Source organism: Apium graveolens, unplaced genomic scaffold, assembly GCF_009905375.1.
Source record: "Apium graveolens cultivar Ventura unplaced genomic scaffold, ASM990537v1 ctg7258, whole genome shotgun sequence".
NCBI lineage: Eukaryota > Viridiplantae > Streptophyta > Magnoliopsida > Apiales > Apiaceae > Apium > Apium graveolens.
Window position 1 is genome coordinate 17,477 of NW_027420175.1, and position 14,335 is coordinate 31,811.

General features: G+C 30.0%; 1 protein-coding gene across 1 annotated transcript; it reads left to right on the forward strand.

Annotated features, from left to right (window-relative positions):
- The first annotated feature begins 76 nt into the window (after nt 1-76).
- LOC141703968 (G2/mitotic-specific cyclin-2-like) lies at nt 77-11,634 on the forward strand. Its single transcript, XM_074507341.1, has 4 exons — nt 77-131; nt 189-297; nt 11,044-11,158; nt 11,251-11,634. The coding sequence occupies exons 1-4, from the start codon at nt 77-79 to the stop codon at nt 11,632-11,634; spliced, it is 663 nt and encodes a 220-aa protein (XP_074363442.1).
- The last annotated feature ends 2,701 nt before the right edge of the window (nt 11,635-14,335 follow it).

Consider the following 14,335-nt stretch of genomic DNA (forward strand, 5'->3'; position numbering starts at 1 on the left):
CTTGCTCCATCTGGGGAATCTCTGGAATCTCAGGCTATGGCACGAAACCTGTGGCTCTAAGTCCTTTCACTGTGGAATGTCAACCATATCAGGAACATCAAACATCGGAAACTCTAAAGGTGGAAAGTCAGGTATTTCTGGCTTAAAATATGGAAAGTAATCAATAAAATCTGGTACCTCTGGGGCAGGCAACTTATCTGGTGCTGGACCCTGTGGTAGAGGTGGAGGTGGTGGTAATGGAGGGAATACCTACAATGATGTTGGGGCTAGTACTGTGTTGCTACTTGGTCTGACTCGGTCCGCTCCGCAAATGACGACAAAGAAGCCATCTAATATACATGACAATAATAACGCAAAAACAATCATATCACAATCCTAAAACTCATAACTTCTAATCACATAAACAAACAACCCTAACATTCCTACTTCTATCTTATATGATCTTTCTATCTTAATTAATTCTAATGTTCTTGTTTTCAAGGGTCAAAACCTATGCTCTGATGCCAACTGTAACACCCTCCAAATTCGGGGTATAGATTTGGGGCATTATTAATTTTAACTACTCACTAAACCTGCACAAGCGGAATATAAGTATAATAATTACCCCGAACTACTGCTACTCATCAGGATCTTTTAAGGTTAAGAGTTGAAAACAAGAACGACACACTAACTTTATTACAAACCAGTTCAAAAATAATCTGTCTCAAGAACTCTCTTTTATTACAAAACTTTATTCTATCTACATTTCTCATCAAACAACTTTTATTAAAACCAACACTACTACTTATCCTCCTACACATGATCTGGTAACTCAAAACTCTCTTCTGGGATAGGGTTGAACACTCTTGGTATAAGAGGGTCCCACTGCTTGACTCGCTTCTTGATTATGCGGGTTCTGATGGGGTTCATTCTCTACCTCGACTGAAAAATAAATACTAATAACAATAAAAGGGGGTGAGCTAAAAATTGCTCAACAAGCCTGCAATAATATATGTGGTAACAAGAGAAAATAAATGAATCGAATTCTGATGGTTTGAACAACCATTTGTATCTGTATAGAATAATAAAGTGCCATTACTGGCGAGTGCCAAATAAATGGGACTGGAAACAAGAACTAACTATGCACTATAACCTGCTCATCAGTCAGGTTACAGTGCAGATCTATACCAACTGCATAGACCCAACCAACATAGGGAGTACTCAGGCAACTACGGCCTATTAATTAATGGTCTTGGTAAAACCCAGTCTGTATCGTAACCATCCGGTCCAAAGTTGAGCATCCGGAACAATCAGAATGCTTTCGATGTATCCCAACATCAGGATATATCATAATATATGTAACAAGGGTGAAAATATTGGAATATCACTGCAAGAAATTGTACTTTTACCTACAAATAATTTACCTACCAATATCTATTGGTAGCTAAAAACTACCTTTACCTACATATTTATAATTGTAGAATTTAATGGTGTATAAAAGTAAAATACTCAACTTACTTATATGTGCAACGTTATCAAACCAAATTTGACGCTGGTAACCAGTGATGTGGACATTACCTGTCACTCTTCCTTTACCTACACATTACGTGTCACTCTTCCTTCATAAATATCTTCTGTTATAATCATGTTTTTTAATTTTTTAATTTTCATTTTTTAAACAAACTTAAAAATAATATGTAATTTTATTACGTAATATTATTTTAACTAAAATATTCAAGCAAGTTCACTTTCATATTTTTTTGTCTGGTTTATATTTTAAATTATCAATTAACACAAATACTGTTATTAGTGTCGCATCATGATATTCATGAGTTTATCTATTTTATATATTTAAAATTTTAGAAATTCATTTTATAGATAAATTAAAAAAAATAAATAAAATTTTTAACGAAATAAAACTTTTAAACAAATTCTGTATCCTACAATTCTAACTAAAATACAAAATTCTACTCTATCCTAAAATATATGCATATTAATCATTGCAAGAAACGTTATATTGAAATTAAACTAATGATTCTCAAAAATAAACATAAGACATAAATAGTATTGTACATTCGAACATTTAGAACTAATAGAATTTACAATAAATTATTAATATCTTATATAAAATTACAAATTTATTTTTCATAAGTATTAAAATAGTAAACAAATATATAATTATAAATAAAAATAAAATAAAATTTTACAAAATTTTGTAAAATACAGTTACGTATATTACATCTTTTTGTGTTAAGAAAATTCTTCAAATTTTTACAAATATAAAATTAGCTAATTTATTTTATTCTAAGGTAAATAATACCTTTTTGGAGATAAATTCATTCCCATAAAAAATGAGTGAATAACAGAAGATATTGTTATGCACATAATGGGTGGCATGGTATTCGCTAACAGTTGGGTTGTTTCACAAAGGAAGAGGTGTATTTATTTAGACTAGTAATATGATGATATAAGCGGAGTAGTAGTTTCGTGCCAATATGGATCTCAAATCTCTCTCCAGGTCTCCCTTGTACACAGGTATCAAGTTTTAGCTTTACCACGTATATTTTCATCCATCTATTATTTTCTTAAAATATAAATACATGTTGATTATTATATATCAATAATATTTATATGTATTTGGTTAGTGTGCGTCTAATGTCTAATGCTTGTTGACTTTCAGAATTAATAAAAGTGAATGCTTCAAAGAGATTCTCGCTTTACAAATTACAATGGTGGTTTTGAGTACTGATCTTATCCCCCGAAACAAAGCTATACTGGGGTTGGAGTAATAACACAGAATGTTTTTTTGAAGATAAGAAAGTTACTCTCATGTATCAAACATCCAGAATGTGTGGGAAATATTCGTTCTAAACTACCAACCGATTGATTAATTTGGAGGTGTTCCATTTCTACCTTTTTAATTGCATTTATTTGTCTCTAATTTCATTAATCCACAATTCAAGGAAGTTTGAGTAGTGAATTTTAATGTTGATTTCTTTACAGGAATCATGATGAAAATTCTGGATAAATAGAAGTCTTGAAGAGTGATAGTTATCTCAAATGAAAATGGTCCGAGCTTACTTACTGATTCTAGTTCATGAAAGATATGCAAGATAATGCCTAATAGAATTTGAAGATTGAATTGTATTATTTTTATTGTAAATCTTTAAATTCTATTCCGCGCGTACATTTTACATGTTAATAAATTATTTCATGTTTTTTCAAATTTACACATTTCAATTTTATGTATTTAATATTAAAGTTAATTGAAATAAAACAATTATATATCATGGCCTAATCTCGGACACGAATTGACTTTTTCCGACCACTCATGTTACAAACTTCTAAAACTATGTGGATCACTCGTGAGCCACCACATGGGTTTCAACGTGGAAATAACTTATTGCAATATACTTGTGACATATCATCGATGACTCATCTTTCATGATTTGGAAAAGTAGGGACCACTTTATATTTTACCTACCAATTGAATAAATGTAGGTAAAGACTATTTCTCCACCAACCTTTACCTACCAATCGCTACCAATATTTTATTAGTGGGTAAAACTCTTTACCTACACATAAAGTATTTTTACCTACCTTTATAATGTGTAGGTAAAAGCCAAATTTCTTGTAGTATGAATAGAGGATTCAATAAATTGGGAGAAATCAAGAATCGAAATGAAATAGAAACAAGAATCAATAACTGGGTATCAGTGTATATGAACAAGAATTATCAATGTATAATTGATATGAAAAGTAGGATATATTTCACTATTCTGAATTTAGAATAGGCGAAAAATTTGCCTGGCGCGTACTTAACCTGATTCAACACACAGTCTTCGGTCTCCTGCTTGATCTGCCTTGCCGATACTGAATCAGTCATGGAAAGGTAGTCATTTAGATAACTTATTACATACGCGTATCTCAAATTGATACCACGTAACCCTAATAATCTACCCATGCGTTTCTATCTGACTCGCGTATATAAATATATAGAATTATATAACACATAAGGTTCACATAATCATGTAAAGCACATAGCATATAAGGTACATAATTGATTTTAATCTCATAATTATTTTTTTAGAATCGATACTAGACTTATACCCATATTAACTAACCCTATTTGGTTTTATTTATAATTTTTTCGGGATTTATTTGACCCGATTCTACCTATATTAGGGCCTATAAACCTTTAACTATCACAAGACGACTTTCTTTCGGAAGAAATTATTATTTACAATTATTTTTATTGGATTTTTTTCATTTTTCTGAATATAGGGGTCTTCGTTTCACTCAAATCGGAGTAACAGTTTAATTATTATGAATTAAACAAGATTTAATTAATTAATAATTAATTATAAATATTTAATTATAATTAAATAATCCTTAATTATATTTTTAAATAATTATTTAATAATTATTATATTTTAGAATTATTATTCCCTAATTATTAGGATTAATTATAATTATTTACAAATTATTATCACTTACTTGATTAGATCAATTATCTAGAAATAAATAATCGATGCAACTAACGGTTACGTTATTCATCGAATAAGTAATTATTATTCGCAACATAATCTAACTCAACGATCAACTACTCGTATAAATACGAGCTACTCGCATTCCTCGTATACCTATCAACTTATTATTCCTGATAATTATAATTTATTACCACTTATACGATTAAATCGATCATCTGTATTTAACTATTCGATTCGAATAATTTTTACGATATTCCTCGAATAATTAACTATCGCTCTAATAATAATAATTATTATAATCCAACGTATCGTTCACTTTTTCACATAGGTACGAGTTATTCATATTATATAACTAATTACCGAATCTTTAATCGTATTATTCAATTATTTTTATTCCTTATTTATTAATTAACTACCTAATTATTAATTAATAAATAACTAATAAATAATTAGATAAATAATTAAATAATCAATCAAATAACTAATTTCGAATTTTTAAATTATTAAAATAATTCTGAAAGTATTAATAATATTTTTCAGAATTTAAAACTTATTTTTATTTAATTTTTAGAATTTTTAAAACTGATTTTTGATTTTATAAAATATAATTAATTAATTAAAAATCCAGAAACAGAAAACGGGGAATGGAAATTTGGTTTTGAAGATCAAACCCAGGTCAAATTCCGGGTTGAAACCGGGTCGAACCCGGGTCCTCAAGAACAGCCCAGAACCCGGCGACGGTGGCCGTTTTTGGCGAGCTTTCCGGCGAGCCTAAACCCCGGCCAAAACGCAATGATTTCGACTCGTTTAAGCTGCAACATCGTTCCTTTCTTCTCTCACCGTACAACCACCCTGTCCATCGCAACCGACGACCACTCCATCCCGTTCTCCGACCAAAACTCCATTTTTTTCCGATGAACCTCCTCGGAGAATCATTTCTTACCCAATCGTGAACCAAAATTCACAAAACATATAGCAAATCAAAGCTACAGACTGCTATAATCATTCCCAACAGTTCATATTAATAAAAAATATCTAAAATTCTAAAAAAAATAAAATCAAAAACACTAAAACCCATGAACTCGGCACATCGATTTAGGGGTTATAAAATAAAAATAAAAATACCTAATCACTCCTAGGACTACAACAAAATTAACTGCATCAACCAAACAATCAAATGATTCTTCACAATCAAAAACCGAAATTCATGCCAAGAACATAAAAATTGATTTTGAGATTAATCGAACCTCAGTTGTTGATATTAATATCAATAGATTCGTCTCTTCACAAGGATTGTATCGGTTACTCGAACTTTTACAATGGATTAGTGAATCTCCTAAAATGATGGATTGATCTTCTCACTCCTCTAAGAACATACTTGTCACCGACACTTTCTAATTTAATTAAACTGATTTTTAATAATTAATTAACTAAAAATTAATATTAATTCAGCTATTTATAGTACTGAAAATAATACCCCTAAATAAAATTAAGGGGCTAATTACAAACCTAATAAAAATATTTGGCCCCAATTTTTATAATTTTTGGGTATTAATAATGATTTTTTAAATATCCAATAAATACAAAATAAATGCTAAAAATTCCCAAAAAATGTGAATATTACAAAAATGCAAAGAATAATGATGTATAATAATTTCATGATCATATAAAAATAAAAATGTGATTTTTGTGGGGCTTTTGGTACCCGAAGAGGTCCGGAAAAGTCATCTTTCGCGAAAAAGGTAAATTTGTAAAACGTCTAGGGGTTCAGAATAGCGATATGATACAGGTCGTTTTGGCAAAATAGGGCCAATGATTTTATTTGAAATACGGGCTTTAAAACACTATTTGAGCTGTACGGGTTTTGATATAAAACATATAACTTCTGATAAAATACTCAATAAATATCTGAATCACATTCTGATCGAAACAGACGACACGTATCACATAGCAATTAGGGTTTAATGACTCAACACATTTAATCACATAATAATACATATAAATATCTTTATTATAATATAATACGAGCGTAATTTTCTTGGTCGTTAGATTTGGCACTACAAAAATTTTGCAATCAGACAACAGTTGATAGACAACGGTAAAAAAAAACTATCGTCCTAAAAAATCATACAACGGTTAATTGATTTTGCAGAAAAAACAGTTGTGTGAGCTCCAGAACAAACAACGGATATTCATCTTTTTTAAACTGTTGTAAAAGTTGTATTCTCTCATCGAGTCAGAAAACGGTTTTTTAAATGTAGTGTTGTTGTTAATCTTTAACACAACGATTATAAACCGCTGTTACTATGTTAACGTATAGGGATATAAGATAACCGTTTTGACATTACATTGTGTAATTCAGACAACGGTTTTTCAGAAAGGTTGTCCTCTAAACCATCAAACAACAGGATAAAAACAGTTGTCTGAGAAATTTTAATGGGTATCACGTATTGAGGTGGCAACACGTGATAGGTGGTAAATCATTCACAAGGATTGCTGAGGTGACGAAATGAGTGCCCTTCATTGAAATGAGATTTGATATCGGCTGTTAGATCAAAAAATAACTGATATTCTTATACAACGGTTTTATGTTAAAACAAAAGTGTTCTCTTAGTTGGTCTCATACAAGCTTTTAGATATTACGTTGTGTAATTCACACAATACTTTTTAGAATGGTTGTCTTAGAAACCTTCATACAACATAATAAAACTCTTGTCTAAAATAGTTATTTTATAATTTAAGTGGGCACCACCTGATGAGGTGGCACCTCATGATAGGTTGTAAACATTTTACTCGGATTGCTGAAGTGTGGAAATGACAGCCCTTGATTGAAATGAGATTAGATATTAGCCGTTAGATTGAAAAAAGCTGATATGCTTACACAACGGTTTTATAATAAAAAAGCATTGTCTTTGTTGATCGTTACAAAATGGTGTTTCAAGAAAACCATTGTAAAAATATTACTGTATAAAATGAGTTTCTCTGTTAACAAGATAAATTTTTTAAATAATTTTTTCGACGACCCAATTATACGGAAATTAAGATATATCAATTTTAGTCATACAAAAAAATTATTAAAAAATTTAAAATTCATCTTGCATGCCAGGAATAGAAAAATCCCATAAACCCATCCCGACAACGAGACTCGTTCCTGATTTACAAAATCATTTTTTTAAATGAAATTTTCGACGATCCAACCGTACAGATGTTAAGATATATCAATTTTAGTCATATCCAAAAATTATTAACAAATTTGAAATCCATCTTGCATGCCAGGATTACAAAAATCTAGTAAAAGTACCACCCCCACAACGAGACTCGTTCCTGATTTACAAGATTAATTTTTAAAATGATTTTTTCGACGATCCAACCGTAAGGATGTTAAGATATATCAATTTTAGTCATGAAAAAATTATTAACAAATTTGAAATCCATCTTGCATGTCAGGATTAGAAAAATTTAGTTAAAGTACCACTCCCAACAACGAGACTCGTTCCAGATTTACAAGATAAATTTTTAAAATGATTTTTTCGATGAGCCAGCCGTACCAATGTTAAGATATATCAACTTTATTTATATTAAAAAATTATTAACAAATTTGAAATCTATCTTGCATGTCAGGATCAGAAAAATCTAGTAAAAGTAACACTCCCGACAACGAGACTCGTTCCCGATTTACAAGATTAATTTTTAAAATGAATTTTTTGATGATCCAATCATACGGATATTAAGATATATCAATTTTAGTCATATGAAAAAATTATTAACAAATTTGAAATCCATCTTGCATGTCATGATTAGAAAAATCTAGTAAAAGTACCCCTCCCGACAACGAGACTCGTTCCCGATTTACAAGATTAATATTTAAAATGATTTTTTCGATGATCCAACTGTAAGTATGTTAAGATAAATCAATTTTAGTCATATGAAAAAATTATTAAAAATTTCAAATTAATCTTGCATGTGAGGATTAGAAAAATGTAGTAAAAGTATCACTCCTAACAACGAGATTTGTTCACGATTTATAAGATAAATTTTTAAAATGAGTTTTTCGACGATCGAGCCATATATATATGAAAATATATCGATTTTAGTCATATAAAAAAATTATTAAAAAATTTCATATTCATTTTGCATGTCAGAAATCGGAAAATCTAGTAAAAGTACCACCCCCAACAACAAGACTCGTTTCCGATTTACAAGATTAATTTTTAAAATGATTTTTTCGATGATTGAACCGTACGGATGTTAAGATATATCAATTTTAGTCATATGAAAAAATTATTAAAAATTTCAAATTCATCTTGCATGTTAGGATTCGGAAAATCTAGTAAAAGTACCACTCCCAACAACAAGACTCGTTCACGATTTACAAGATTAATATTTAAAATAATTTTTTTCGACGATCCAACTTTTCGGATGTTTAGATATATCAATTTTAGTCATATAAAAAAATTATTAAAAAATTTCAAATTAATTTTGCATGTCAGGATTAGAAAAATCTAATAAAAGTACTACTCCCAACACCGAGATTTGTTCACGATTTATAAGATAAATTTTTAAATGAGTTTTTTGACGATCCAACCATATAGATATTAAAATACATCAATTTTAATCATATAAAAAATTATTAAAAAATTTCAAATTTATCTTGGATGTCAGGAATAGATAAATCTTGTAGAAGCACTACTTCCTAGAATGCGATAAGTTATTAAAAAATTACTACAAATTATATCTTGCATGATTATAAATTTTTTTGAATAAAAGTGCAAATCCAAAAATTAAGATTATTTTTCGATTAAAGAATTAATTTCATGAAGATTTTTTTCCGATGATCTTGGAGAATGTTAATGTTATTACTTTTAATATTGTAAAAAATAATTTAAAATTTCAATTTTAATGAAAATTGATTAAAAGTCCAAATCCAAAAATTAAGATTATTTCTCGATTACGAAATTAATTTCATGAAGATATTTTTTCGATGATGTTGTAGAATGGTAATGTTATAACTTTTAATACTTTAAAAAATAATTTAAAATTTTCAATTTTTATGTCAAATTATGTAATACTGAAAATTATTTGAAGTTATTATTATTTAAATACACCTACTTGTAAATTTGATATTTTTTTACTAAATCAAGACTAATATTTGGTTTCCTCCACCGGCCAATATTTCATTTATGCCTTCTCAAGTCTTGGTTTCCCCCTTCTATCTCAATCCCTAAATATCATACCCTCCGCTATTCAATCTCAACATCATAAACAGATCGAACTCTCTCTTTCTCTCCATCTCTCCCCCTCTATCTCCTTCTCTCTCAATCTTACAACCAGAGTCAATACACTTCATAGACACCCAGATCGATGTAAGTGTATATATCTCTACGCATCACACATATTTAGATGTATGTGTACTTTTCTTCGATTTGGAGTTGTTTTCTATTTTCTATTCTTCCATTTGTAATTAAATTTTTAGGTCTTATTCTTTTATTAGTTTAGGGCTTCAGTTTAGGATTGGGTTTCAATTTATATTTGGGCATAAAGTCATGTAGGTTAAGCATTTTGGGTGTAGTGGAAGGACGAAATGGTCTCTTCTTGTAAACGAGGACACTACTGATTGCCATAACCCGTAGGTTCATCACTATTATCTTAAACTTCTGTTTTAGTTATCCCACCAAGACATATAGCATTTGAACTTTGCTGTTTAAGACTGGTCCGAGTCCTTTAATTGATTTCTAATTATTACAGTGCTGCCTTTTTTTTTGCCTTTAAGTAATGTATTTTTTGTTAGTTACTCTTTATATGCCTATATTTGCTTTTGTATAAGGATGTCAGACTAGTTGAGGCCTTTTATTGAGATATGAATGCACTTCATAAGTATTCACATCATAATTTTATAACTTGTTGACAATTTAGTGTTTATGACTTCTTCCCATTTCTTCCTGAACTTTTGTCTAGTACTATATTACAAGATAAAAGGCAAAGGTCTGCTATTTTGGTGTGGTAGTGATAATTGTTTTTAGTCATTTAGCATAATAGTAAGCATACGAGATTGTTGAATGCTCCTCACAAATGATGAATGCTCCCCACAAATGCAAAGTTGCAAAGTGATGATACGATATTTTACTACTTGCAGAGTTAAGTTTTCTCATAGACTTTATCTGATTTTCGAGTTTAATCTTGTGTTTTTGCATCATTATCGTTAAACTCTGCTTTTAATGCTGGTTTTTTCAGCTACTTTATGGTTAGTTAATTGTGTAATGGATACTTGTTATTAGTGCAAACGAGTAGTGAAGCACAAAAGAATGTATATTTATATGATTAACACTTCTTTGCAATTTCAAGGAAAATAATTCCTTAAGAACACTTCTTTACTGATAAGTATATAGTTGGGCAGATAGACTAAAACGAGTTAGCCTAAACATTAAAACCATAATAGGTTCAGTGACTGAATCACGGTGACATGATACATTACTAGTAGCTCTTGAATCTACTCCAATAGCGTGCATTCCGACTGGTTGTAATGGTGCCGTTTCAGCCGCTGAAACGGTTGTAATAGTTCTCCTGCTGCTTGCAGATTAACTAAGAAACCCAAGGTACAAATTGTTGATATTGATGTTGCTGATGCCAACAATGAGTTGGCAGCTGTTGAGTATATGGAGGACATGTACAAGTTCTACAAGCTTGTTGATGTACATTTTAATCTTGAACAAATTGTATTGAACTTAATACTTGTAGTACTATATTGCACAAGTCTGACCTGTCAAACTCTTCTCTCTTGTAGAATGAAACCAAGGTTTTTGACTACATACAGTCACATCCTGAAATTAATAAGAAAATGAGAGCCATACTTGTAGACTGGTTGATTGAAATTCACAAAAAATTGGATCTGATGCCAGAGAATATTTACCTCACAATCAACATAATCGATCGCTATCTAGCAACGGAGATAGTGGCAAGGAAGGAACTGCAGTTATTGGGCATTAGTTCAATGCTTACAGCCTCAAAGTATGAAGAGATATGGGCCCCTGAAGTGAATGATTTTACCAAAATTTCACACAAAGGTTACACTAATCAACAAGTGCTAGTTATGGAGAAGAAAATTCTCGGTGGGCTTGAATGGAACTTGACTGTCCCTACCCCTTATGAGTATATGTATGCAAATTAGTTATTGTGTACCTTAATGAGCATATTTAGAAATAGATTTTAAGTTATAGTTGTAATTCTGGTAGAGAACCTTTGTATTATAAATTTAATTTCAATTGTGAAATAACAATTAAATTATTATAATATCATTTTATTTTAAAATTGATTTATTTTAAATAATGAGATTAACTTTGTAAAAAATTGTGTGCAACCCACTTAAAAATGATGAAGACCGTTGTATGTGTCACTGCACATATATTTTTAAAAAAAAATTGTTGTCTTTTGATATTCTTTGCAATGGTTTAAATTTTTTACACCATTGTCTTTTAAACAAAAAACATTCATGATAATGGTTTTACTGGTTAAAAAAAGATTATAAACTGTTGTTTATGAAAATATCGAATAAGTTAACAAACCATTATTGTTAAGTTAGATAGACAGTAGTTGAATAAAAAAATAGTTATTTTAAAAAGTTCCAACAATGGTTTGTTGAATAACTGTTCTGTCTTCCATGTTAACACAAGTACTCTAACAGGTTGTTTAATCTCTATTTTTACAAGGGTAAAAACAACCATTGTCTGATGTTCAATCACACGAGTGTTGGAAACACAACAGAAACATACTTGTCACACAACGACAAAAAAACAGTTATATGATTGCAAAAATGTTGTAGTGTGGGATGTTCCCCAAAATAAATCCTGTGCGCATAAAGCGGATAATATCATACTAATATGGAGTTAAGGTTCGCACGTGGCCCAATAAGTAACCTGGCTATGATACTACTTATTGGACTACGTGCGAGCCTCTTCACATTAAAATGATATTGTCGATTTGGGCCGAGCCCGCATAAATTTATTTTTGGATACTTACCAAAATGCCTCAAACTAATGGAGGTAACATGCTGCTTATTAACTATCAGTTTTCTCCTCCTACAAAAATAATGTCCATTCACCCAGACAAAAATAAGGGACGAAACATTAAGAATTGAAGAAGAAATCAAGCAATATACTAGCGCTCATCAAGAGCCCAACTAAGAGTTTTGGATCCTTCTTTCTTTTTTGATCATTATGATGTTGAACTTAGGTTGATAAAAATAAATAAAATATTATAGCTTATGCCCATGCTTCTTTTGCGAAAATATTATTATAAGCCGACCAACATTTAAGTAGTTTCATATCTTGTATAGATACATCTAGCCGTCTAGGAGTTTACTTTTTATTTCTATTGTAAGTTAATAAGTACTAGTTTATTCTAAATGAGATTAGTTGAAAAAGTTACCGTAAAAGAATATTTTTTTTTCAATTTAGCTATACATCAACGTCATCATGTCATGTAGAAAAATACATATTTTATAAGTACTGGTATAGAATAGGCATTTTGTACATGTGACCTATATATTTTTTAACACATATGTAGAGGAAGGCACAAAATAAAAACTAGTCTTAATTGTGTCTACTCATTAGGCTCTTTCTCTTATTGATATACCCAACTCTCTGCATTCCCAAACAAAAGAACAACATCATATCATCTGATTTAGTAAGGTGTTTAATCATTTAAAAAATTACTTAAAAAACATAATTAAGATACTTGTTAGAGTACTTTATATATGATCATCATTTTTGGCTCAACATATTTTTGGTGCTGATCTGGATTCCTCCCACCAAGCGTTGATATCAACATGTTAGTTCAAAACTTCAGTATGTTCGATATTAGTTATGAAGAGTCTATACTTAACACCTTGCATTAAACTCTTTCTTGCTGCTAGTATGCTATTTCATTACTCTTAATTATGCAATGGATATAATTTATCACAACTCAGGAATGATCTTTTCCATATTTATAAATTTTGCTGGACCTGAAGTTAAAATCTTATTGTTTGAGCTAATCTGTTAAACTATAACTAGCTTGGCAAGCTTGCAAGATGACATGTACGGTATCCAAACTTATTCTCTCGATTTTGTTTTTTTGATTAATTTAATATCAATTTAATTATAGGGAAATGCTTGCTTCTTACCTTTTCCGTAAAAACATATAAGGTAAATTGAAATATGTTGGTTATATGTTGGAGCAAGGTTCCTTTAACGAGGTGACTGATTGATCATCACTTGCTTCTTGTTACTATTCAAGTTGATGAGGTAAACGTGACCCTAATTATGGGTAAGTCATTCCCTTTTATGTATATCTATAAGTATTGTACACTCATTTTACATATTTATTTTCCTTATACAATTTTAACTGCCATTTCTCTGTTCATTTTTTAATGGATGTAACTTAAATGAAGAAGTAATAAAACTGAATTATAATATCAATTTAAAGATATTGGCTAATGCCACCCGAATATCTAAGAGTGTCCGACGATTGGTAGTTGCTAAAAACATTCACGATTTTTTTGCAAGTAAAATTAGTTATGACTCCAATTTAGTTACACCCTTACGTGAGTTTAGTTAGTTCATTTACAAGAAGTATTAATTATTCTTTATTATTTACCACTGTGCCAATTAATTTATTACATTTTCTTTGCTCTACTTTTTAGTTCCCAGAGATTTCTATTGTTGAGTTAGTTCGCCCAAATTTTAACTTATTTGTCAAATACACTTGTGATTATTTACATGTATTTCTTCTATGTGTTTTAAGACTCTTGACACAACACCAGTGATAATGGTCATTTTTTTAGTTAACAAATAAAATATAAAACTAACTACATGTAACACCCCCAAATCCGG